The sequence below is a fragment of the Phyllobates terribilis genome, unplaced genomic scaffold (genome assembly GCF_046119375.1).
Source record: "Phyllobates terribilis strain yellow unplaced genomic scaffold, ASM4611937v1 Scaffold_5__5_contigs__length_657084704, whole genome shotgun sequence".
Taxonomy (NCBI): Eukaryota; Metazoa; Chordata; class Amphibia; order Anura; family Dendrobatidae; genus Phyllobates; species Phyllobates terribilis.
Genome location: NW_027362765.1, coordinates 144791246 through 144818068, shown reverse-complemented (window position 1 = coordinate 144818068; position 26823 = coordinate 144791246). Strand labels below are relative to the sequence as shown.

Sequence of the window (26823 nt, the reverse complement as noted above, 5' to 3'; positions counted from 1 at the left end):
CCTGCCAGGACCATGTAGAGACAATTGATGATCTTGCCTTCATTTTAATGAGCTTATCGATTTCTCACATGACTAAACATATAATCTTCATAACTGATGTTTACGTTGTTTATGTGATCGTTCCATCGCTGGTAAATTCAATGATGTTAGTCATTTCTAATTTGCAAATCATGTTCAGTGACAGGAATAGTTGTACGTACATATGGGAACTGGTCATACAAATAATTTCTTTATATACTATTTTTTTAACATAGGTCTTTGAGTACGCTCTTTGCACATGTCAGCAGACTACAGGCTATTTCACCAAAACATGTAGGTAATTTATAGCTTACAATGGGAAGCCAAGAGAAAAAACTGATTGTTAATGTGCCTTATAAATAGAGCAAGATAACCAGGTCAATCCCATTTCTGATGATACCACCCTATAGCGCGGGAACAGCACATATTGAGTAAAGAAAGAGGAGAAATCATGTAATGTCTAATTCAGAAAATCGTGTTACTCACCTCATAAATGTAGTCAAATAGTTCCAGGATAGTCAGAATGCTCGCACCTATAAACAGTCCCATCTGACCCCCGATGTCACCTGCAGGGAAGATGTGCTACAGTCACTATAAGTATCTCACAAGTGGTAAAAAATACTGCCATGCCTCATGAGTTATAGAAAAGCATTGGGTTGTTTCACATACAGTAGGGTTTTTTGTGCTTGTGGGGAAAATGCAGCAATTTTTGTGCCAATTTTTAATGGGGTTTTTTTTGTTTGTTTTTTAAGCCAAAGCTTAAATTCAATTGTAATGGGAAAAACAAGCAAACGACTTAAGGACTTTTACTTCTCCTACCTGATAGATCTAATTCTGTCCTTAGCTCAAAGACTGGATCAAAAACTGCAGTGTAGTTTTTCCAAAAATTATGTGTGTTAAATCACCCTTAAACAGAAGCTGTCATCAGGATTTTATACCCCAAACTAATTACATAATTAAAGGCGCTTTAATGCTGTTGTCTGAAGTGCTGAATGCAGAGCATAAAGAGCTAGCAAACTGAGCTTGCTATTTGAAATGCTTAGTAATCATGCAGAATGTGAAGAAAGCATTAGCATGTCTGTCCTCATCTTCTGAGTGTGCACAGAGAGCTAGATTTTCCAGAAGCATAGATAATTTTGCAGATGAGCTGACTGGCAGAATTAAAGCGGTTGTCCACTACTTTATCATTGATGACCTAAGTAATAGATAGCATCCAGGCTTGGGGGATGCAAATAAATCTTCTTTTATTCTGCCATATAAAGTGCAACGTTTCAACCAGATACAAATCTATGTCACGCATACCTTGGCAAAGACTTGTATGTGGTTGAAACGTTGCACTTTATATGGCAGAATATAAGAAGATTTATTTGCATCACCCTAGCCTGGACATTGTCTATTACTTTAAAGCAATTTTCCAAGTGAGCTCCTTGGAGTTTTGGACGATGCATCTTTCTTTGGGTAAGGAGACCCGTGTTCGTGAGTGTCCAAGATGAGTGCTGTGGGTAATTTTTCACCATCCTTAGGATAGGTCATCAATGTCTGATCGGTTCGACACCAGGCTCCCCCTCCAACAGCTGTCCTCAGTGTCGGCAGCAGCAGCCGCCGGCTGGAAATACTCAATTACGGAGCTGTTCCGTCTTCTGATAGTGGCCGCGACCTGGTACTGCACATCCGCCTCCTGTTGTGTCTAAGTGTTAAGATCTGAGTGTGAAAAGAATTATATTAAAAATGTCAAAAAAAAACTAGTGTCTGTGCCTGAGAAACTGTGAGGGGTAACAAAGTGAGCCAAGCTAGAGTGTGCAAGTTGCCAGACAAGGGTTACTGCAGAGGACTCCTGCTGAGAGAGGACGTGAGCTGCACTGCATTGTAAGGAAGTGAAGGAAGTGCCGCTGAAGTGTTTGCCAATGTTAACTTTGTTGCTGTTTACTATATTACAGTTTATCCCTGTCCAGTCGGTCCAAGGAGACCATCAAGTTTGTTGCTTCCCAGTGAGTAAGCTCCATTTGAACTATTGCTAGTGTCTGTCTAAATTCCATTCTCCATTCCTTAGTATGTGCGATTGATTGGTGTCTGATCCCCAGGAGCCCAATAATCAGCAAATTGAGGGGGCTGTGGCACTCTCTCTAAAATGGAACAGAGCAGCAGTACCAACAAATGAAATAGCTGCTGTACTTGAATTACAACTAAGAAGCAACATCATACCCCCACACACACATTGGTAGTCTATCCTAACTCCTAAGCAAAAAAAACTCCTAAAGGGGGGTGTTTAGCTAATGAAAATTATACTTAAACTGGCTCAGTTATAAATAATAAAAGAAGTTATGCTCATCCTCACTGATCTTCCATAATTCCTGTCCCAAAAGATGCACGTTCTCGGATAGTAATGTATTTCTGGTTTGGCCATGGAAATAGATGCTGATCCATTGACTAGCCAAGCTTGCATTTCCATCTATTTCTAATATGCTGAGGACAGGACCAGGATGTAAAGACCAGTGGAAAGCATGAGAATGGGACCTGAAGGGGATCAATGAGGATGAGTACCACTTCTCATTGTTTTTTTATAAACCGGTCAGAGCCCTTTATAGATAAAATAACGGCTAGACAATTCGTTTAATGTGGTTTTAGTTTTTCTTCCTTTGACTCTGGATATAGTTGTAAGTAGGAATCTAATTATGACACATACAAACAGAAATAATGGTATTATAATTTTCTATTTGGCATCCAGTTATCCAGAAAATCTGATGCTTCCTGCCATGGGTGTACCCACCGTGGGGCAGGGGAGGGCAGCTGCCCCCTCCTAGAAGCAGGGACGCACGCCGCACACCAGGGCCGGCGTCAGCACCCGGCGCACACAGGCAAATGTCAGGGCCCTGAGCAGGCGGGGGGCCCCTCACCGTCAGCGCCCGCTCCCCCTCGCTTGCTCAGGGCCCCGGCACCCGGCACAATACTTACCCCTCCCCGTGCCTCTGCAGCAGGTCCTGCATCCTCCGCGGCTGCCTAACTGTGACGTCTCAGGTCAGAGGGCCCGGTGACGTCTTTACACCGCGCTCTCTCCTGAGCAGTCACAGCGCAGAGCGGGATGAGGCTGGCGATGCTGAGGAGTCCGGAGCAGCGGCAGCAGGTGAGACGTGAGGTGAGTATTTGATTTTTTTTTTTGCCCCCCCCCCCCTAGTTTTGATCCTGGGTACGCCCATGCTCCCTGCACAAAGTAACAAGAATGTATGGAATCGTATAAAACAAGGAGCAGAACACACATTGTGAGGTTCCTCTGAATAAAAAGGGATACTGTACTTAAAGGGGTTGACCAGCTTTAGGGTACAAATCTGCAGTTACTCTATGTGACTGCAGACTTGTGAATCCTCACGTGGCATGCACTGTGCACTGTGCAGATTCTCCAGCGCTGGCGCCAAAAGCGTGACCGCAAGTATGTGATTTGCATACATGGGGTAATTTGCCGACTAAATGAGTGCGGCTTCTCTCAATGCAAGTGTATTAAGTAAGAGAGGCCAGACTCAGTCTGTTTGGAATGTGGCCGAGAGTATGCAAATCACATACTTGTGGTCACATGACCACCCGCTCCCGACGCCGGCACTGGAGAAATAGGATCTAGGCACATGATGTTACGATTCACAAGCTTGCAGTGATTGCAGACTTGTAGCCTATGGTTGGACAACCCCTTGATCACAATTTTCATTTTTCTATGTTATATATTTTCTTGTAAAGATAATCTGGTAGTTTTTAGGTCTTTAGGAATGAGAGAGATAGAGAATTTTACTGTATAAATAGGTAGTAGTGGATCTTTGTCATCGGGGAGATGTGTGTCTGTGCAGACAATCTACAAAAAAAATCCTGAAAGCTTCCATAATATACCGTATTTTATTCTATATAACCTAGTTGTATATCTGGTGGTAGGATGTTGTGATGTTTCAAATCTTTTTGTCCCTAACCCTCTGTCCATATGTTTTTCATGTTTCTGTTCACCTTATATTGCCATGTATAGAATAAACTTACCAAGCAGCCCGGCCACCTCATAGGCTTTCCTCTGCTCTATGGTTTCATAGTTCAAAGCTTCGAAGAACACGTCCAGGACAAGTATATTCTCCCTGTAAAGAGGCAAGAAAACAAAGAGTATTTATCTAGAAGTATCTGAATACACAATGCTGCCATTCTTTAGACCAAACCAATCTTATCATGAATGATCCATGAAGCATCGTTTCCAATATGAAGGCTCAGACGAAATGGCTACCTCTGCGAGCGGATCGATCCGCAGAGGTTCAAGTACAAGGTAAATTTCTTGAAATTCTCGGTTTCATGCTAATTCGAGTATTTTGAGATTTGATTCACACTTGCAAAAAAAAAACAAGACCAAAAAAATACCTTGTTCAGTACTATTTCCCACGCTACTGAAGCATAACAGCGGGCTAATGTCTTTTTGCGTGGCATGCTGGCCTCCCCATAATGCCTCAGTACCATGGCCATCACACATCAGCTGTCCCAAGCGGAGCACAGTTTGTATGGCAGAATCATTTTTCTATCTTCAGAGTCATTGGGTAAGTATCTTTCTTCTGTAGAGTGTAAGCTCTTATGGTCAGGAGGGTCCTCTCTCTATCTCTCTCTCCTCTGTAGAGTGTAAGCTCTTATGGTCAGCAGGGGCCTCCCCCTCTCCTCTAGAGAGTAAGCTCTTATGATCAATGAGTTTATCTCTCCTGTACAGCGTAAGCTCTTATGGTCAGCAGAGTCCTCCCTCTCTCCTATAGAGTGTAAGCTCTTCCGGTTATCGGGTCTCTTTCCTGTAGAGTGTAAGCTCTTATGGTCAGTGTGGTCCTCTCTCTCTCCTGTAGAGCGTAAGCTCTTATGGTCAAAAGGGTCCTCTCTCTCTCCTGTAGACTGAAAGCTCTCATGATCAGCAGGGTCTTCTCTCTTTCTCTCCTGTAGAGGATAAGCTCTTGCGATCAATGAGTTTCTCTCTCTCTCCTGTATAGCATAAGGTCTTATAGTCAGTGGGGTCCTCTCTCTCTCCTGTAGACTGTAAGCTCTCATGATCAGCAGGGTCTTCTATCTCTCTCTCCTGTAGAGGATAAGCTCTTATGGTCAGCAGGTTCATTCTCTCTCTTCTGTAGAGTGTAAGCTCTTATAATCAGTGAGGTCCTATCTCTTTCTTCTCTCCCCCAGGTGTATTTTCAATGACAAGCTTTCCAATATTAATTCACACAGATCTATTCCCACAAATCAAATTTTGTGGGAAAATCCAGCATTTAAAAACCATTTTAAAAGATCCGCTCATCTCTAGTATAGACAGATTTGCCACTATTTTAGCCTGTTAGTATGTAGATATTGATGTAGATGGTGAGTTGAATCGACTCAAGGTCTTCGGACAATATTGGACATTACAGAAATGAGAAGCGGACGTATTGTAATTGCAGTCCCAGTCGTGCAGCCTATAACTTCAAGCAATCATATCTCATGTTTATAACCTGGTAGATTTCATTCTCTGCTGTACATTTGCTTCATCATCACCTCACATTTATCACACATACGTACGAAATGTACTTTTCCGACTTGTTGAACTTCTTTTCCAAGTACTTGGCAGACGTCTTGCTAGGGATTTTCACCATGGACAGCTCCTTGTTGTATCTGGTAAGATTACAGGGCATTGTGCACATACAGAATCCTCCATCCTTCTCTGTAAGTAAACCTTCAGAAAAAGGGAAAGATTGATTACCGGAAATTGATTTCTACCTCTCGGCTGCACACGTGTTTGTAAGAGAATCTATGCAAACGACAATTGGAGGAAACATGCATAGTAGAAATGGAGCATGACAACTTTAATGGTTGTGTGTTGGATGGAGGACACTGCTGGGTGGTGACGCGTAGATTATTGAATTATTCAGTAGATTTGTTTCACACTGGTTTATAGTAGGCGGCAGGGAAGTTGACACATCATAGTTATCATGGTTTTAAAGGAATCATGTTTTATTTTCTTATGAAAAATAATAAAACAGTACATGTCTAAGATTCCCATTACTGATCCTTTTGCAGATTTATAATTATGACTATCAAAGGTTTAGTTTATTGCACAAGTATATACAGTTTATGGAGGCAAACTTCCATTGACAGTCTGACTGATCATGCACATGGCTGCATTATGCTTCTGTGCACAATGAGGTGCTTACTAATGGGAACCTTCCATTAAGGGTGTTTTCACATTGCATTCTTGCCCATGTTCAGTGGTCCCGTCAACGCCTGCATCCAAAGGATTCGGGAGCATGCGGTGATCGGGCCATTGACTATGATGGAGCCAACAGAGTCACCGTGTGCTCTGTCGTGCATCATATTCGGGTGTTTGCGCCTACTGGAGACCGGCACTTAGATGTAGTAGACTGCATCTGAGTGTCCGCCTCAAGTAGGTGTATACGCCCGAAAATGTTGCACGACAGAGCACACGGTGACTCCGTCTGCACCATTATAGTCAATGGTCCCGTCGGTACATACACCCGAATCCTGTTTTGAGGGGGGTTCAGACGTAAGCCCAACGGGACCACTGAACATGAGCAAGAACGCAATGTGAAAGGGACCTAAGCCAGCACCATGCTTTTAAGAAGCCTTGGAAAACCTTACCAAAAATGCAAATGTCAAAACTGGATGTTTTGTTGGTAAAGAAATTTGTACATTATCGAGATGAGTATTTTCACCTGCAGGTTTTCAGAACCCCATTCCTTTAAGTGGACAGTGACTCTGTATGTGCAGCTCTCTGCCCACCAAGAAAAGGAGACCAGGAGTACTCGGTTCTAGTTCCAGCTGCTAAATCCACACTTATATGATGTTTGCTCCATCTACTGATAGGTGTACTGACCTTGGCTTCATCTGCGCCTGCTGCCGCTGGATTCATCTCAGTGATGAATTAATTCTATTAGTATCTAATGCTGAAATGTCCGGTTTTGACATGAGTATGTATGGAACTCTAAATCCTTGGTCACACAATCAGATGCTGGTGGTTTAGTGGCTCCAAACTTAGGCTAAATTCCCAAGTCCGCGTTTCACAATTTGTGTATGAATTGCAATGCCCAGACCAACCGCGGGTCTCATAACCCAAACTGACAGCCTAATATATGCTTATGAGACCTATAAATGGTTCTCTTTTAGGTAGAAATGATGCACTCAAGTCTTTAAATTAAAGGTGTTTTCCACTTATGGACTCCTGACCTCTATTAGCCAAAGTCGTATTAAAAAAATAAAGTCTGATAGTACTCACTCTTCCCAGGTCCACTGATGACTCTCTGTCCCTGCTCTGGTCCGCAGTGGTGATGTCATGTCTACAGTGAACATCAGCACTGCAGCCAATCACTTAGTTCAGCATCTTTGTCAATGTAAGAGGCACAAGACGATGAGTTCAGTGCTTTGCTGCAGCGGTGGTGTGCTCAGTAGATGTGACGTCACCGCAGAAACCAGTTCACCAAGACCTTAACAGAGACAGAGAGCTGGCGCTGGACCAGGGAATGGTCAGTACTATTAACACAATGCTGGTTAAAAGAGGACAGAAGTCAATAAATTAAAATCCCCTTTAAGGTCTCATGTCTGTGCACAGCTAATCAGTGGTAGGCTGTGTGGCCACGATGAGTTTTTTAAGCGGCAAAGATGCTGCAGAAACGCTTAAAAAACGCATGGTAGAAGGTCTGCCATGTTCCCCAATGATAATCTGCATGTGCTGTGCACATGCTGTGGAAATTTCCGCTGCGGATTATCATTGCGGAAAAAAACGCAGCACTACCAATTATTTTGCGGAAGCGCTGCATTTTCACCGCCATTGACTTGCATTGGAATGCATGTAATCCGCATCACTGGATCTGTACATGCGGATTACATGCGTTTCAATGTGCGGCTGGTACCTGGGTCTGGAGGAGAGGAGACTCTCCTTCGGACCCGGGTACCATAGAACCTGTAAAGAAAAAAGAATAAAATAAAAAATAAACATTATGCTTACCTTCTGATGGCCCCCGGTCTCCTTGTCTTCCCTTGCCGGCAGATCGCGGTGGACTGAAGGATCTGCGCTGATGTCATTTAGTCATGTGACGGCAGGTCCTTCAGTGTAGTGTACCGCAAGCTGCCGGCAAGCCAGGACGGAGCGAAGCAAGACTCCGGGGGCCATCAGAAGGTAAGTATAGATTTATTTTTTTATTTTTTGACATTCTATGGGGTCACTCTATATAAATCCATGTCATTTGCATGGATTTATATAGTGTGACCAAGTTGTCAAGCACTTTCCAAGTGATGCTAAAATCGCTTGGAAATCGCTTGACAACCCGCATACGGAAATGCAAGTGAAGAATGCTTCACATCCGCATGTCCCTGGCAGGAAAACGCATCTACAATCCGCATGTACAATCCGCATGTACAATCCGCATGTACAATCCGCATGCGTTTTTTCTGCCAGGGAGATGCAGAAACGCTCAGGAAAAAATCCGGAGCATTTCTGCATCGTGGGCACATAGCCGTAGATGGATACTGTATGACGCTAAATGAAGTCCTTCTTACACTGTATTATGGTGCCTCCATGAGCTACCATATTGGGAAGAATAGTTTGATAACACGGCCTACAATGGATCATGAACCAGTTTCTTTCCCCTAATAGACTCACGCAGAAGAAAACCTCTTTGTGGCTCCATATTAAATTTTGAGGTGCACAGAGCTACAGTATGAACCCATAACAAGCTGTATACTTGAGACATAGCTCTGCTTGCACAAGGCCATAAGTGCAAAACGTCATTGTGATGAGGATGACAGGTTAACGGAGATGATCCACTGCTCATTATCTGTCATCACAATGGTTCTTCTTTTATGTAAAATGAGCTAATTTTGGAACGGTAAATTTATGCTTCATCTGAAGGAAGATAAAGGAAGACAAGAGACGTAATCTATCGATCAGGGGTTGAGAAAGTCAAGCTCTTTGTTTCTCCCTTTATTGAATGATCAGATATAATTAAATTCTCAGAATCTGCGTTGGAAAGACGCAGTAATAATTATAACGGTGAATGAGGAAAAAAACTGATTTAGGACAGAAATAATTGCATCCTAATTATGGAGTTGTATCAAAATAATAAACCCTAAGAAAGGCAGGCCAATTTACATGAGTAAGCGAGATGAACTACAGACGGAGGTGTTAATGACAGGAACACATAATCAGGCTGTGTGTGATATGTTGGGTTATTAGCACTAAGAAGAGATTTCATCAGATAGGCATTGTATAAGACAGAAGACACCATTACTTGTATCCATACATATTAAATTGGTTATTTTCCAGCATATGAATAGCTAATGAATGATTGCGGTGCCTTAAAGGAGTACCACAAGGCGGCACTGTATTATACTAGAGAGAAACATACTGCTTATACCCAACTCAGAAATAGAGTCTAGCACAATTCTATAAGGATAAAAGAATAAATTAATTAAATGTTAAGTGGCAACCACTTGGTCCTACAAAATTTGCCAAATTTAACTTTGTTTCCATTGAAAGTCTGTTGGTATAAGTGAAGAACATCAGAAGAGTATGGATCCAGCAGCAAGGACTAAGACCGATTCCAAGAACTACCGTATTTTTCGAACTATAAGACGCACTTTTTTCCTCCAAAATTTTGGGGCGAAATGGGGTATTGGGAGCACTGAATATTCATGCTCCTTAACAGCAGCACACAGTGTAGCCACAGCGCGGCTCCTGCTGCTGCCGGAATCGCCTGTGCCCGCTGTTAAAGGGCATGAATATTCAACCTCTCTCCACGCCCATGGGCGTGGGGAGGGGTGAATATTCATGCCCTTTAATAGCGGGCACACACGATCGCCCGGCAACAGCAGGAGCTGCGCTGCAGCAACGCTGTGTGCCAGCTATTAAGGAGCATGAAGTCACTGCTCCCCGCGCACACAGTCCCAGCGTGGGGAGCAGTGACTTCCGGCAGCTGATCTCACCTTGTCAGCCGCACATGGTAGAGATGCAATGCGCGGCTCATATGGCGAGATCAGTGCGGGCAGACAGGATGCAGCGCTGGAGAAGAGAAGAAAGGTGAGTAGGAGTGTTTATTTTTTTATGTGCAGCATGATGGGTATTATGGGGGCCATGCATACCAGGATAAGGATGAGGGGGCATACATAACAGGATAAGGCTGAGGGGAGCATACATAACAGGTTAAAGATGAGGGGGCCATATATACCAGGATAAGGATGAGGGGCCATACATACCAGGATAAGGATGAGGGACCATACATACCAGGATAAGGATGAGGGGTGCCATGCATACCAGGATAGGCATTAGGGGTGCCATGCATACCAGGATAGGGATGAGGGGTGCCATGCATACCAGGATAGGGATGAGGGGTGCCATGCATACCAGGACAGGGATGAGGGGTGCCATGCATACCAGGACAGGGAGGAGGGGTGCCATGCATACCAGGACAGGGATAAGGGGTGCCATGCATACAAGGACAGGGATGAGGGGTGCCATGCATACCAGGACAGGGATAAGGGGTGCCATGCATACCAGGATAAGGATGAGGGGTGTCATGTATACCAGGATGGAGGGGTTCCATGCATACCAGGATGGGGATGGGGGCCACGTATAAAAGGAATGGGGGCATATATACCAGGATGGGGGATATTGTCAAAATTGGGGGACATTACCCCTATACTAGTGTCAGCAGAAGACCCCCTCCCCCTTAAAAGTGTATTGTGAACACATTTTTTGCTTACTTTTTTTTTCTATTTTCCTTCTCTAAAACCTAAGTGATTCTTATAGTCTGAAAAATACGGTAGATAGTGCTGGTTTCTGTTCTAAGAGTAGGTTTTACATACAATACAGTGTCACTATATCCTTTAAGGGATTTCCAAGCTTAAGATGTTGATAGGTTTTCAATATCAGATCGTTGGAGTCTGCCACCTGGGACCCCTACAGATTCACTGCTTTCAGCAGTGGCGACAGCTGGATGAAAATAGTGAAGAGAGCTGAACAGTACAGCTCTGTTCACTATGTAGTAGCCATTCCTGGGTACTGCGAGTCAGTTCGTACTGAAATGCATTGGATCTGAGCAGAAGCACCTGGGAACCTCTAACCATTTACATCTGGCTGAAAATAGCTGATTGTCGGGGCTCTAGGTTGTTGGACCCACATTGATCTGATGTTGATTATCTGTCCTAATGATAGGTTATCAATATCTTAAGCCTGAAAATCCCTTGAAGTGGATAGTGATTATATACTGTATGTGCAGCCTACATTTAGAACTAGAAAATCCTTTTAAAGGAAATCCTCAAAGTAAATATACTTTTCAATAACTCTCAACAGTTTCAATGTTCATGTTCGGCCTCTAGCATTTTTTCATGTGGTTTTATTGAACCGAAGTCAGAAGTGGACTCAAACAAAATGAGATATATAAATGAAGGACTTAAGCTGTGTTCACATCTAAGTTGGAGGCTCTGTTCCATATGTGAAGCTAACCTAAAGAGAGAACTAGGAACCTAAAGAGAGTACTAGTACCTCATATTTTTGGGATCAACAGGGTTTCCTTTATCTGGATCCACACTGATTGATAGGTAATAGTAAGTAATGTGGTGAGAGATTTATCAATTATGTCATAAGAACTAAAATGTAATAGGGAAGAGGAAATTATTTAAGGGGCTTACATCTCAATATAAATTGATGCTGTTTCATACTGACTGCCTGTACAGTATGAATGTGTTGCGCTTATCCCCCACCACTCAATCTCTACAGTGGAGAGAGATGCCCAGGCCCTTATACTATACACATCTGTGCTGTTTTACTCCCTCTTCCTGTATAAGAGAGACGGCGACATGTACATACCAGAAACTAGCTTTTTATAGGCAGAAGTTGCCTAAAATAGCCAGCGGTTGCCACTTGTAAATGGAAGAAGGATGCATGACTGCACAAGTCAGGGGAAAGCTAGTCATACACCACATGGGAAAGGTAAGCAGCTGGCATTCATAAAGATCACCACCTGGATGTGTGGAAGCCCTGTCCCCTGAGTGCATAAGAAGTGTTCAGTGAAAGCTGTGGCTATAGTGAAGTCTATTTTAAAGTTTATTTTGAAGTCTGTGGTAAGGGCTGTAGTAAATGTGACATACAGAAGTAACACAAGCACATGAGACAGGAAGCGTTGTGCTCCAGAAGCATCAATGAACTAGAAGGGTTAACACAGTCACAGGAGAAGAGGAGTGCTTTAGCAGAGCCCCAGGGGGATTGTGGGGAAGTTGTTTACTGTCTGGCTGGAGCCGAAGAGAAAGGTGGTGTGTGTGTATCTCACAGAAGCGCCCCTGCAAGTGAAAAGGATTCAAGTCAGGAGTGAAGCTAAGCACAGGTCAGGTAGAGTTCCTGAACTAGCAGTGCAGAGTATTGTCAGGCATAAAGATAAGGACTGGAAGAAATGGTGTCACAGGGATCATCTCCCTCAGCAAACTCTCCCATCCTCCTCCATCTCACTGTGCTGTAAAGAATGCTGTGTTCACTAATGTGCCTTTACATTAGAACTGTGCTGTTCTGTACTACTGGGAAGACTGTGAACTGCTGTGCTGCTAAGGAAACTGTACTGTTTGTCTCTGGAGCCTGTTGCTCATAAGACTTAACTTGCACTGGCTGTGCGGCTTCTTATTAAATACTATTGTTCTACTATTTATGAGGACTCTTGTCAAGTGTGCCTGGTCAGTAAGTGAAACAAACTACGCGTCTGTGCCTGAGGGTCAATACCCCTGTGTGCCTGAGAGAAGCTGCAGCACATGGTCTATGGTCGCCCTGAGTAACGGTTCCCCCAGGATTCCAAAGAATTCATGTAACCTGTCTCGCCCCTATCTGAACCTAGTGGCGTGCGTGTAACATAAAGGATGTAATGAAGGCTGTGGTGAAGGCTGTACTAAAGCCTGTTATGTAGTCTGTGGTGAAGTCTGTGGTAAAGGCTGTGGTGAAGTCCATGGTGAAGTCCATGGTAAAGTCTGTGGTGATGTCAGTGGTGAAGTCTGTGCTTAAGGCTGTGGTGAAGGCTTCTGTGAAAGCTGCAGTAAAGGCTGTAGTAAAGGATGTGGTGAAGGCTGTGGTGAAGGCTGTTATGAAGTCTGTGGTGAAATTTGTGCTTAAGGCTGCTGTGAGGGGTGCTGTGAAGGGCGTGGTAAAGACTGGTAAAGGCTGTGGTGTAGGCTGGAGAAGGAGGGCAGGATTTCAAAACAGAATCATTCAGAAAGGGAATCATTGGCGATATAGTCTCCCAGTTAATTGCAAATCGTCTAGCCATGATCCTTTTTTAAACTAAGATGGTGCTCTTGATTTTTGCCTTTATTTTTCCCAAAAATCATGCTTGGTTTGCAAAATGTGCCCCCAATGAATCAGTCTAGCCACTCGTTCAGGTTTATAGCTAGAAGGAATTGGATAAATAAATGATGTGTAGATAATCCTGAGTTTCACAGTAATTGTAGCATTTCCATCCCATAAAAATTGCAGATACCCAGAGGTCTGTGTGTGCATGGTGTGCGGCGCACACTGTGTATCTGTGTGTATTGCTGTGAGGTGCATGACTCACTGAGGGCCGGCTCCGCACACTCCTTGTACTGCTCTGGTGTACAGAAGGGAGCATCACCTGTAAACACAGAGACATCTCATATTACCAACCTGTCATCAGACAATTAGATAGCTCATGCAATATACAGCACATAAACTTGAAGAAACAAACACCCCAATGGTTTCTGTAGTTGCCCGTCTCACCTGGCATGTGTACCATTTTGCAGTTGCAGTTCTCGACAATGTATCTGGTTTCACAGTCAATCCTGCATGCTGATATACTGTATACTGGGAAAAAGTCTGAACCCAGGTCGGAAAAACGACAAACACCCCAAGGAGATGGGAGGTACGTCAGCTACGAGATGAAAAAACAGAAAAAAACAACAACAAAGAACATTAATGATTACTAATGTCTGCACTGTACTCTTTTGCTGTACATAGAAGAGCAGCATGAAAGAAATATAGCAAGAAATAGTCATACTCCATCCATCATGTGAGCTTTTCTACACACAGATCAGTGATTACAAGTGATATTTAAAAGGGTTTTCTGGTGGATAAAAGCAACACAGAATAGTAAGTTGAATTACATTGTTTCTTGTGTCGACGTGTGACCAAAGCAGTGTGTAAAGGAGGCTGGCTACTCATATCTATAGCTAAGTCAGCCCCCTTTTCGGAGAGAAGGGGGCTGGCTTAGCTATTGAAATAAGCAGTGAGCAGTTCCCCATTAAACACGAAAGATAGTAATATAGGCTGAGGCAGTTATCAGTGAATCATGGACTCCAGAGCTAATTAAACTATATTACTAAATTTTATAACTTAATATTTTAAGCTGCTTTGTCTATATTTTTTTTTCTGCAAAATCCCTTGAAATTTACCATACACTGCGTTCCAAATATTATTCAAATTGGATTTTAGTGTCATAAAGATGTAATTTTTAGTTGTTTTTTTTTCAAATAAACTCCTGGATGGTATTGTGTTTCAGGGCTCTTTGGATCGGGGAAATTAATCTCAAACACCTGTGATAATTAGTTTGCCAGGGGAAGCCCAATTAGAGGGGGGCTATTTAAGAAGGAAGTTCCACATTAGTAAGCATCCACAGGTTTCAAGCAATATGGGAAAGAAAAAGGATGTCTGTGCTGCCGAAAAGCATCAAATAGTGCAATAACTTGGACAAGGTTTGAAAACATTAGATATTTCACAAAACTTTAAGCGTAATTATCGGACTATGAAGAGATTTGTGGCTCATACACAGCATAGATGGGTTTGTGCAGATAATGGCATAATAAGGAAGGTTTCTGACAGACAAATTCACCTGATTAAGAGCAGCTGCTAAAATACCATGACAAGCAAACAGGTATTTGAAGCTGCTTGTGCCATTGGGGTCCTGTGAACCTCAAGGTTCACAGGAGGCTTGTAGTTGTGCATAAACATACTATTCGGCCACCCCTAAAGAGGGCTTACAAGCAGAAACTGTTGCAATTGGCCCAGACATACATGAAGACTAATTTTAAAACAGTCTTGTTTACTGATGAGTGCCGTGCAACCTTGGAAGGTCCAGATGGATAGAATAATGGATGGTTGGCGGATGGCCACCATATCCCAGCAAGGCTACAACGTCAGCAGGGCAGTGATTGAGTAATGTTTTGGGCTGGAAACATGGAAAGAGAACTGGTAGGCCCCTGTAGGGTCCTGGAAGGTGTGAAAATTACTTTGGGAAAGAATATAGCGTTTCTTACTGACCACTTTCTTCCATGGTACAAAAAGAAGAACTGTGCCATCCGTAGCTAAATCATCTTCATACATGACAATGCACAATCTAATGCTGTAAAGAATACCTCTGAGTCACTGGATGCTAAAGGCATAAAAGGAGAGAAACTCATGGTGTGGCCACCATCCTCCCCTGATCTCAACTCTATTGAGAACCTTTGGAGTATCCCAGGGGAGGGATTCAGCTGGTTCGGTCCGGTTCAGGAGAACCGATTGTTCAAATTGCTGCCGGTTCCCGAACCGGCCAGAAGCGGCGCTGCGATCCGGTTCCCTGGCCGCCTTTTTCAACTAATGTGCATCCGGCCGAACATGTAGTTGAAAAAGGCACACGTCCAGGCCCGGCGCCAGCACCCGGGCAAGTGTCGGGGCCCTGAGCAGGCGGGCAGCTCAGGGACCCGGCACAATACTTACCTCTCCCCGTGCCTCCGCAGCAGCTCCGGTGTCTTCCGTGGCTGCTGCACTGTGACGTCTCAGGTCAGCGGGCATGATGATGTCTTTCCCCAGCGCCCTCTGCTGAGCCGTCACAGGCACTGCAGAGCAGGAAGAAGCCGGCGACGCGGCTGAGGAGTCCGGAGATGAGCAGCGGCAGCAGGTGAGGAGAAGTGAGGTGAGTATTTGATTTTTTTTTTAAATGTATGGAGGCATGGCGGCATTATATGGGGGGGTGATGACATCCTGCATGGGGCATTATATGGGGGAAGAGCGGGTGATGACTTCCTGCATGGGGCATTATATGGGGGGGTGATGACATCCTGAATGGGGCATTATATGGGACGGTGATGATATCATGCATTGGGCATTATATTGGGGGGGAGATGACATCCTGCATGGGGCATTATATGGGAGGGGGGTGTTGACATCCTGCATGGGACATTATATGGGGGGGTGATGACATTCTGCATGGGGCATTATATGGGGGGGGGGTGATGACATCCTGCATGAGACATTATATGGGGGCGTGATGACATCCTGAATGGGGCATTATATGGGTGATGACATCATGCATTGGGCATTATATTGGGGGGGTAATGACATCCTGCATGGGGTATTATATGGGGGAGGAGCGGGTGATGACATCCTGCATGGGACATTATATGGGGGGGTGGTGACATCCTGAATGGGGCATTATATGGGGGGGTGATGACATCATGCATAGGGCATTATATTGGGGGGATGATGACATCCTGCATGGGGCATTATATGGGGGGGTGATGACATCCTGCATGGGACATTATATGGGGTGGGTAATGAGATCCTGCATGGGATATTATATGGGGGGTGAGCGGGTGATGACTTCCTGCATGGGGCATTATATGGGGGGGTGATGACATCCTGAATGGGGCATTATATGGGGGGGTGATGATATCATGCATTGGGCATTATATTGGGGAGGGAGATGACATCCTGCATGGGGCATTATATGGGGGGGGGTGTTGACATCCTGCATGGGACATTATATGAGGGGGTGAGGACATTCTGCATGGGGCATTATATGGGGGGGTGATGACATCCTGCATGAGACATTATATGGGGGCGTGATGACATCCTGAATGGGGCATTATATGGGTGGGTGATGACATCATGCATTGGGCATTATATTGGGGGGGTAATGACATCCTGCATGGGGCATTATATGGGGGAGGAGCGGGTGATGACATCCTGCATGGGACATTATATGGGGGGGTGGTGACATCCTGAATGGGGCATTATATGGGGGGGTGATGACATCATGCATAGGGCATTATATTGGGGGGATGATGACATCCTGCATGGGGCATTATATGGGGGGGTGATGACATCCTGCATGGGACATTATATGGGGTGGATGATGAGATCCTGCATGGGACATTATATGGGGGGTGATGACATCCTCCATGGGACATTATATCGGGGGGATGATGATATCCTGCATGGGAAATTATATGGGGGGGTGATGACATCCTGCATGGGGCATTATATGGGGGGGTGATGACATCCTGCATAGGACATTATATGGGGGGGTGATGACATCCGGCATGGGGCATTATATGGGGAGGAATGTGACATCCTGCATGGGGCATTATATGGGGGGGGGAGTGACATCCTGCATGGGTCTTTATATGGGGGGTTGACATCCTGCATGGGGCATTATATGGGGGGGTTGACATCCTGCATGGGGCATTATATGGAGGGGGGGAGTGACATCCTGCATGTGGCATTATACGGATGGGGGGAGTGACATGCTGCATTATGTGGGTGGGGGAACAGCCTGCATGTGGCATTATGTGGGGGGGGGCAGCCTGCATGGGGCATTATGTGGGGGGCACAGCCTGCATGGGGCATTATGTGGGGGCACAGCCTGCATGGGGCATTACGTGGGAGGGGGAATAGCCTGCATGGGGCATTATGTGGGGGGAACAGCCTGCATGGAGCATTATATGAGGGCCAGTATTCTGTATGGAGCATTATATGGGGGCCAGTATTCTGTATGGAGCGTTATATGGGGGCCAGTATTCTGTATGGAGCGTTATATGGGGGCCAGTATTCTGTATGGAGCATTTTATGGGGGCCAGTATTCTGTATGGAGTGTTATATGAGGCCCAGTATCCAATATGGAGCGTTATATGGGGGCCAGTATTCTGTATGGAGCATTATATGGGGTCCATTATTCTGTATGAAGCAATACTGTATATGGGGCCCATTATACTGTATGGAGGACTATATTGTCCGGTCCACACTGTGCGCTGCGAGGATTTGCCGGTTTCTGAGCTATTGTACAATTTACAATAGATATCACTCATGTAATGTAAGAAGTGAAATCTTTGGCATTGTGCTATATATATATTTCTGAGTGGTATCTGTGCATCATGAATCGTGGTATGTGTTAAAGGGGCCCACTGAGACTTTTCACCCAGGGCCCACAAAAACCTGGAGCTGGCCCTGCCTCTGCTTCCTGCCCCACCCTGAATCCTCCCTGACACAGGTGCGTGGCTTGATGTCGTCATCATGCAGCACGCACCTGTGTCAGGGAGAAAGTTGGCGGCAACGAGGATGCTGCTGCCTGTGGGGGAACGAGCAGAGAGAGGTAAGTGTTTTGTTTTTTTTTAACTAATGCACTGGCGATGGTGGAGAGCAATGGTGATGGATGAGGTGGGGGGAGATGGGGGAGAGGAATGGTGATGGATGGAGGAGGTGGGGGGAGAGCAATAGTGATGGAGGAGGTGGGGGGAGATGAGGGACAGCAATGGTGATGGAGGAGGTGGGGGATATATGGCATGGCAATGATTATGGAGAAGGTGGGGGGAGATATGGCATGGCAATGATGATGGAGGAGATGAGGGGGAGATATGGCATGGCAATGATGATGGAGGAGGTGGAGGGAGATATGGCAATGGTGGAAGAGATATGACTATGATGGAGAAAGTGGAGGAGAGCAATGATGGGGATGGGAGAGAGCAAAGATGGAGGAGGTGGGGAGAGCAATGATGGGGATGGTGGAGAGCAATGATGGGGAATTATTTGGACTCTATATGCTGTTAATATCTGGTCTAGTCATGGTGTGGCGGTATTTCTCCCTTGTATGTGGTATTATTCGGTCATAATGTGGTGGTAATATGTGGTCTGGTCACGGATGTCACTGTATTTCTCCCTTTTATGTAGTATTATTCGGTCACTATGTGGTGGTAATATGTGGTCTGGTCATGATGTGGTGGTATTTCTCCCTTGTATGTAGTATTATTCAGTCACTATGTGGTGGTAATATGTGGTCTGGTCATTGTGTGGTGGTATTTCTCCCTTGTATGTAGTATTATTCAGTCACTATGTGATGGTAATATGTGGTCTGGTCATGGTGTGGGAGTATTTCTCCCTTGTATGTAGTATTATTCGGTCACTATGTGGTGGTAATATGTAGTCCAGTCATGGTGTGTCAGTATTTCTCCCTTGTATGTGGTACTATTGGTGTTTATATAGTGGATTGTGTTGTGTATGGTGGTCATTTGTTCTCTCTGATATTAATTGGGAGAAGATTCTTTATTTCCATTAGTGATTAAATACTTGGAATAAGACGCACTTACAGGGGTTCTCCGGGGAAAACAAGTAATTACCTCTCCACAGGATAAGTGCTAAATTATTGATTAGTGGGGGTCTGATTGCTGGTACCCGCACCGATTGGTAGAATGTGGAGTTTTTATTCCCATTAGACTGGAGCTCATGTGCGACTTAACCACTGATCCATTCATTCCCTCAGTGGCTGTTCTTGTTTTTTTCTGGAAGCCCCAAAGAGAATGAATGGAGCTGCGGTCAGATGTCCCACCTGCTGCTGCATTTTAAAATGGGGATACGTGTCCTGTCAGGGATAAAACTTCCCCATTCTTCCGATAGGTGCGTTTTCCAATGTTTGGACCCAAACAATCAATAAGTTATCACTGATCCTGTGGAGCCCATGGATCGGTGATAACTTGTTTTTAACCAAAGAACCCCTTTAATGCAAACTACTACTGTAATTGTACATCCCAGTTATAGCATGTGCACAGTAGATGTGCTGGAGCCGCCTGTGATTTACAGTCGACGCATCACTATAACAGAGATAACGGCTTACAGGTGTTTACTGTCTGACTGTCTCGGAACTGTCTGACTGCGCCCCTACTTGTATATGTTTGAGGAAAAGGTGTGTGTAAATGGGTGTGGCATTGAAATGGGTGTGGCTTTAAAATGGGTGTGGCTTTAAAATGGGTGTGGCTTTCCTACACACAAACACAGAACCTGTTGTTAAAAATTTAAAACCCCACCTCTGGAGTATCCTCAAACAAAAGATTTATGAGGGTGGGAGGCAGTTCACATCAAAACAGCAGCTCTGGGAGAATGCAAATAAATTCAAGTAGAAACTATCAAAAAACTCCCAAGTTCAATGGATGCAGAAATTGTGAAGGTGATATAAAAGAAGGCAAAGAAGGGTCCTATATTAACATGTAATTTAGCCTGTTAAGATGTTTTTTGATTGAAAAGCTTTTGATGTCAGTAAATGTGACCTCTTGATGCGGCAAATTCAACAAATAACCATTTTCAGTTCTTTACAACCTATAAAATGTCTGGAAACTCTGTTGTGAATAATAATTTGGAACAGCGGATTTTGAGGTTTTTTAGTTTGAAAAAAATATTGTTATCATTGGGAGATTTGTCCAGTAAAATGTGATTTATACTCAAACAGTGTAGCGCCGGCGTCCCTGCCCTCTGCTAGGCAGGGACGCTGTTCCCCTCACCTCTCTGCTCCATGCCCGGCGTCCTCCTCCCGCTCTGCTGGCAGCGCGCGCTCCTTCCCGGCCACTGTGCTTAGGGCGCGCGCTCTCCCTCCCTCTTAAAGGGGCCGCGCGCGCCGTCCTAAGGAGTCCCCGGCCAATGGCCGGAGGACTTCACCATATATAAGGCACCTCCTCCAAAATGGAGGTGCCCGAGCAATGTTGTTGCACTGTTCACTACTCTGCTTCAGCCCTCAGGTCCCGTTGCCAGTTACCTGCCAGATACCTGCCAGATTCCTGCCAGCTTGCTGTCTTATTCCTGCCTGTTTATCTGCTACCTGCCTGCTAGTCTGAGGTCCGACGGTCTGCCTTACTACTCCTGTCAGTCTGTCTAAGGACCAGCCTGTCCGCTCACCTGGGAGCGCACTTCAGCCACCTGCCTGCTTGCCTGAGGTCCGACGGTCTGCCTTCCAACTCCTGTCAGTCTGTCTATGGACCAGCTTGCCTGCTCACCTGGGAGCACACATCTGCTACCTGCCTGCTAGCCTACCTGGAGGCTCCGCCGTCACGTGCTGTGACCACCTGCCTGTCCAGTGACTCCTGCCCGCTCACCTGGGAGCGCTCATCTGCTGCCTGTCTGCTAGCCTACCTGGAGGCTCTGCCGTCACGTGCTGTGACCACCCGCCTGTCCAGAGACTTCGGCCCGCTCACCTGGGAGCGCTCATCTGCCGCCTGTCTGTTGGTCTTCCTGGAGGCTCCGCCGTCACATGCTGTGACCACCCGTTCATCCAGAGACTCTCGCCTGCTCACCTGGGAGCTCACGTCTATCATCAGCCGCCACAGGTCGTACCAACCCTTTACCCAGAGACTGCCCCGGTCACTTGCCGTGACCATCTGCCCGTTCATTCAGAGACTGCCCCGGTCACTTGCCGTGACCATCTGCCCGTTCATTCAGAGACTGCCCCGGTCACTTGCCGTGACCATCTGCCCGTTCATCCAGAGACTGCCCCGGTCACTTGCCGTGACCTCCAGCCCGTTCACTCAGAGACTGTCCCGGTCACCTGCTGTGACTTCCTGCCCGTCTTCCCTGGTCGCCACCCGCTCCCTTACAAGGACCGCCCCCTTGTATAGTAGCTCAGAGGTTCCGCCTCCCAGACCCGTTACAAACAGTTGATTTAAAAATTATGCTGACTCATTTGCATCGTCCATTAGGAAAATCAGAGAAAAAATAGCATTTGTATAATAATTTGTAACGCGGAATATGGTTAATTCATCTACTATTATGTCTAAATGATGGGTAAGATGTATCCAAATAACTAAGTGTGGTGGCTCCAGCAAGCTTTCCATAGACAGAAACATACCGTAGTTATCTCATGGATACTGTCAACTACGATGCACGTTGCATATAAAGATTTATGTTACCTATCACATGTATAGTGGGATGAGCTATATAACATGTTTTCTGCATGTTTCCACCTCTCTGCAGGGTATCCAACAATAGGTACCCTACATAGGAGCGAACACAGACAGAAGAGGGCCCTGTGCAAGAACAGTATATGGGCCCTTTGCAGTCCAATATCTCATCATAATGCACCCTATACATGTCTGGGACAGAAGCTGCTTGCAGCATTGAAGGTGGAAGTGGACCCTCTTACCTTTTGGACCCCTGTGCGACTGCACAAGTTGCACTAAAAATATGTCCACCCCTGACCCTATGTTATGTACATAATATGGCAAACACCACCTTTACCCTATAGTGTTAACCAGGCCTGGATTGACTAATTGGGTTATGAAAATAAAATGATATGCTGTAATTTGTATGACAAGTGGCGTTTGCACGGAGCGTACAGACTAATGTTTATATATGTGTGTGGATTTAAGTAGAATTTATTACGCCTGCCTCCCATCCAGCCAGAAAGAGCTCTTTAGTGCTGTGTGCTCCAGCCTTCTAATATATGTGCGAGCAGCTGCAGGAGTCGGTGCGCGCATAGTCCCCAGCCGATCCCTCCCTGTGTTTTCCATTTCTGAATATTTCATAGCTACATCTTTTTCATTTAAGCGGCAGCACTCTGTCTTGTCTGCTTTACTTGAGCAGTAATAGCTCTACCAGTTACGTTTTTAGAAAATTAAGCAATTGCTTAGTCTTAACCCTTCACAGCTGGGGTGGTTTTATACCACATATATTAGTTTGCTATGTGTAAAAGCAGAGGTGCCATTCCAAATTAGATCCAGAGCATCGGAAATATGTCCGTTCTTACTGGGAAACTGTTTAAAGGGGATATATTCCCACTCCATTCACGTCAAAGGGTAGTCAATGTAAGCAGCCTGTAGACAATAAAAGGATCTTCAGTCCTAAATCAGACATGCCAAATTTTTATTTCCCCTGACAATCAATTTTCAGGTGCTCCCATACACATTATACTGCTGGTAGAACCCGTCAATATTGGGGGGTTCAGCTGACATTGATGTAATGTATATGTAGCACCCTGAGGATTCGGCTGCTACAGGGGTATTGCACCTCAACCCAGAGGTGTGATATTCCACTCCCGGGTAAGGAAGGAGTGTGGAACTGAGCTCAGATAGACTGCATGCACTACATACATCCCATTCCAGAGGAGCAGGCCGACGGTACTCCCACTTAGAAATGTGCAGGTACAACCGAGCCTGTTCCTGGCTGGAGTGGGAGGGGGGTGGTACATCCCATGTAGTGTAGGGGCAGATAGGGGGAGCAGTCTGGGTAGTGATAGGAGCTCATTGGGTGCTGGTCACCTGAGCTCACACATAGAGGGATATATAAGGAGGGCACCAACTTAGATCAGGGTCAGACGCTGAGAACAAGTCAGTTGGAGAGGAGAGAGAAGGAAACAGCAGCCCTGGAGAGAGAGAGAGTGGAGCAGAGAAAGACCCAGAGGGGGAAGACTGAAGGGACCCAAGAACCCAAATTAGAGCACCGGGTGAGGAGTCAGCAAGAGGGTACCGGAACCCAAGCTGGTGGGGGCAAAGACATTCCCCAGCCAGAGACCGGAGACCGTGGGCAGTGTCTGTCACGGTCACCCACCACATTCACCCCGAAGGCACACCACATGAAGGGTCAGGGAACCCAGGGCCAAGGGTGTCCCAAAAGAAGGCCCGAGGGAGCTGGACCTAGGTGAATCACTGGTGGGGACGGCTGAAGAAAGGACAGAGGGAGAGCTCAGGGCCACGCTCTGGACTTGTTTGGGGGTTGACCGGATCCAGGACCTGGTGGACGCAGCACGGCTCGGGTGGTCACTAGCAGCTGGAGTGACCAGTACAACATCAGCAGTAAGTAAACACCCTTAACTGCACAACCCGAGTCTGTCTTCATTGCCGGCTGCATCGCACCACCACAACCCCCATCCTCTGCGCCTGTCCCCTCTGAGGCTATACCCCTCCCGTTGGGGGTTATCTCACCAAGCTGCGCACCCACCATCAGCCTCAGCGGACCCTGCAGCAGCGGCGGCCACAGTGACCGCATCACAACGGGTGGCGTAGTCGACACAAAAGAACTTTAATAACATCTGTAGGACTGCCACATAACACTTAGCTTGACGCCCTGGGCACGGGACCGGGTCACAGCCGCTCGGAGACTACAAACCCCCATCTGATCCGGTGCCGGGTATTCCCCTCAAAAAGGAATATGTCCCAGGGGGCGCGTCAACTTTGGCGTAGTCGGCAGGATTCCGTGCCCGCAACACCCGGGTACTGCGTGCCTGAAGAAAAGTGCAAGTTTACCTCAGAAAGAAGACTCCTGCCGGTTCCGGAGGGTCCACGCCATCGGACTCCATCACCAGTCGTTTCCCGCCGATTGTCCGCCATTTCCAACTTGTTCCCGCCATCTGCAGAGTTTCCCGCCACTGGGAAGCGCTTCCCGCCAAAACCGCAGATTTCCCGCCTTGGAAGAGCAGCGGACGCCATTATGGGCGTGCCAAAGGAGGGCAAGAGGCCACCTCCCATCGTGGGCCAGGACAGAAAATGGCGCCAAAAGTGGAAACCTCCCCCACCAACAGAGACTGTGATGCTGGAGGTGTCTGTCAGCGTGAAAGAACTCCCCCTGGAGCTGACAGTCACCGAGTTGCCCCGGGACCGCCCTCGAAGTGGGAGGAGACGAAAGAAAAGAGCAAAGATGGGTGTCGCTTGGAGGAGTCTGGAGCGAGCGCACCCGGAGGCAAGAGGTCTAACAAGGAGTAGCGGAGGAGCTCACCCGGAGATGGAGAGAAAGCAGAACAGCACCGGCCCGCTGGCCAGGAGTCTGCTAGAGACCGAGGAAGGAGGGCAGAGCAGCACCGGCCCGCTGGCCAGGAGCCTGCCGGAAGCAGAGCAGAGCAGCACCGACCCGATGGTCAGGAGCCTGCTAGAGTCCACAACCCCGCTAGGTCTAGCGGAGATCCTAGCGCAGCTCCCCCGAGACCGGGAGTGTGCACAAACTGCCCTGGAGGGCCTCGCAAGGAGAATGGCCCGGGTACAGCGCGAGATACTGGCGGAGTGGAGCCGGGAGATGGCTCAGCACGCAAAGACCAGTCAACGGAGCACGCTACCCTGGAAGAGGAAGCAGACCGCCTCTGAGGATGGCGCAGGAGGACCCAAGGCCGGAGACGGCGCCGAGGAGGGAGCCGAACGCATGGAGGCAGGTAAAGGGGACGCCTATACCCCAAGCTGTGACACCGATTACCTGCCCCAGCTCCCCGTCGCAGAGCCCGAAAGTCCCCCTGCTGTGCCCGTAGCCGCCAGGTCACCGCCATGGACTAGGCCCCGACCGGAAGCCGCCGCAGCGACCCCTGTGACGTCACGCGCCCCGACCCGGAGCGTGACAAAGCAGGAATTACCACCAGCCTGGTCGCAAGGCCTAGTACCCCCGGGCGCCGCACCACCAACAGCGCCCCCTACCTCCGCGGAGCCTCCGGCCTGGCCGCAAGGCCAGGTAGCCCAGGGCGCCGCCGTCCTAACGGTGCCCTTCACCTTCCAGGTGCCCCAGGCCTGGCCGCAAGGCCTGGGCAACCCGGGCGCCACCACCACCGCGCCCGCGCCCGCAATACCTAGGGTGCCACACCTGGGGGAGGACCTCATCAGCCAGCTCACATGGCCGGACGGGCGGCCCTTCATCTGGCCCGAAGGGTACCCTGAGCTGGAGCGGCAGCAAAGACTAGGGCCCTTGTGTGAGCCCCTAATCCCGGCTCCGAAGCCCGTGGCTCGGGTCTCGCCTCCTCTAGCAGAAGCCCAATTCGTGTGGGACCCCACGGGAGAAGATTTGATGGGGTTCACCGGAGAAACTCGGGCAGCCGCAGCTGAACGTACAGAGTGTTGCCGTCAACAGCTGGCAGAGTTTAAGAGAGAACGGGAGGAGAGGCGGGTCAGAGAACAACAGGCCCAAATCCAGAGCGCGGAGCAGAAGAGCCGGACTAGGAGGAACCCCCGTGCAGCGCATTGTCCCCGCACCATCGGGACAGTGATAAAGTTCAACCCGCAGCATGGGTGGGGCTTTATTCGGGACCGTAACAACCGCGGTGACGTTTTTGTGACCCGCAGAGACGTCGAGTCCCACCTGCCGGAAGGTCACAAAGGCCGTGACCTCTACGTCGGAGACGAGGTCACTTTCACCCGGCACAAGTGTGCCAAAGGACCTTACGCCCTCCACGTACACCGCTTGACGGAGGAGGAGTTGCGGTACGGAGAGGAGGAGCAAGAGGACCCGGACGGGTCTGAAGTAACAACCAGCTATAAGCAAAGAGCAGGAGGAAGACGCCGTTGAGTGCGGCAGAGCAGGAGCTGTAAATAGTTACCCAATCGGGGTATATAGAAACTGAAACTGCTGCTGCTAAAATAGTCCCCGTTGGGACCAGTGAACTGTTTTACCCGTTAACCCCTTGATCCTACAGGCTGAGGACTGTGAGCAGCCATTCCCTACCCTCTACCTGGCCGAGGACTGAGAGCGGCCAACTTCCAACTTCCCCCTGTATATAGTTGCGCGTCCTAAAGCGCCCCCTACCGGTTTTATGGAAAACCAGTTTTTTCTAAGAGACTGTCGCACTTTTCCCGGACACACGTTGCCCAGTGTCCGGAGGAGGAACCAGAGACAAGAGAAGTCTACGAGAATGTTTATATAAAAAGTTTTTATATATATAATGTTTATATGTTTTATATGTTCATATAAAAATTTTGTATGTTTTGGTGTTTTATGTCTTACAGCCCGAGGACGTGCTGTGATTTACCAGGGGGGAATGTAGCACCCTGAGGATTCGGCTGCTACAGGGGTATTGCACCTCA

General features: G+C 47.1%; 1 protein-coding gene across 2 annotated transcripts in view; it reads right to left on the bottom strand.

Annotated features, from left to right (window-relative positions):
• The window catches only part of ASIC2 (acid sensing ion channel subunit 2), a 999936-nt gene that overhangs the window by 9674 nt on the left and 963439 nt on the right, over nucleotides 1-26823 (bottom strand). For both annotated transcript variants that reach the window (XM_073683124.1, XM_073683123.1), the window contains exons 4-8: nucleotides 13763-13913; nucleotides 13581-13637; nucleotides 5560-5713; nucleotides 4030-4121; nucleotides 505-584 (exon numbers count right to left, since the gene is read on the bottom strand). In XM_073683124.1, the coding sequence (XP_073539225.1) occupies nucleotides 505-584; nucleotides 4030-4121; nucleotides 5560-5713; nucleotides 13581-13637; nucleotides 13763-13913 (534 nt within the window). The remainder of the gene's footprint in view (nucleotides 1-504; nucleotides 585-4029; nucleotides 4122-5559; nucleotides 5714-13580; nucleotides 13638-13762; nucleotides 13914-26823) is intronic.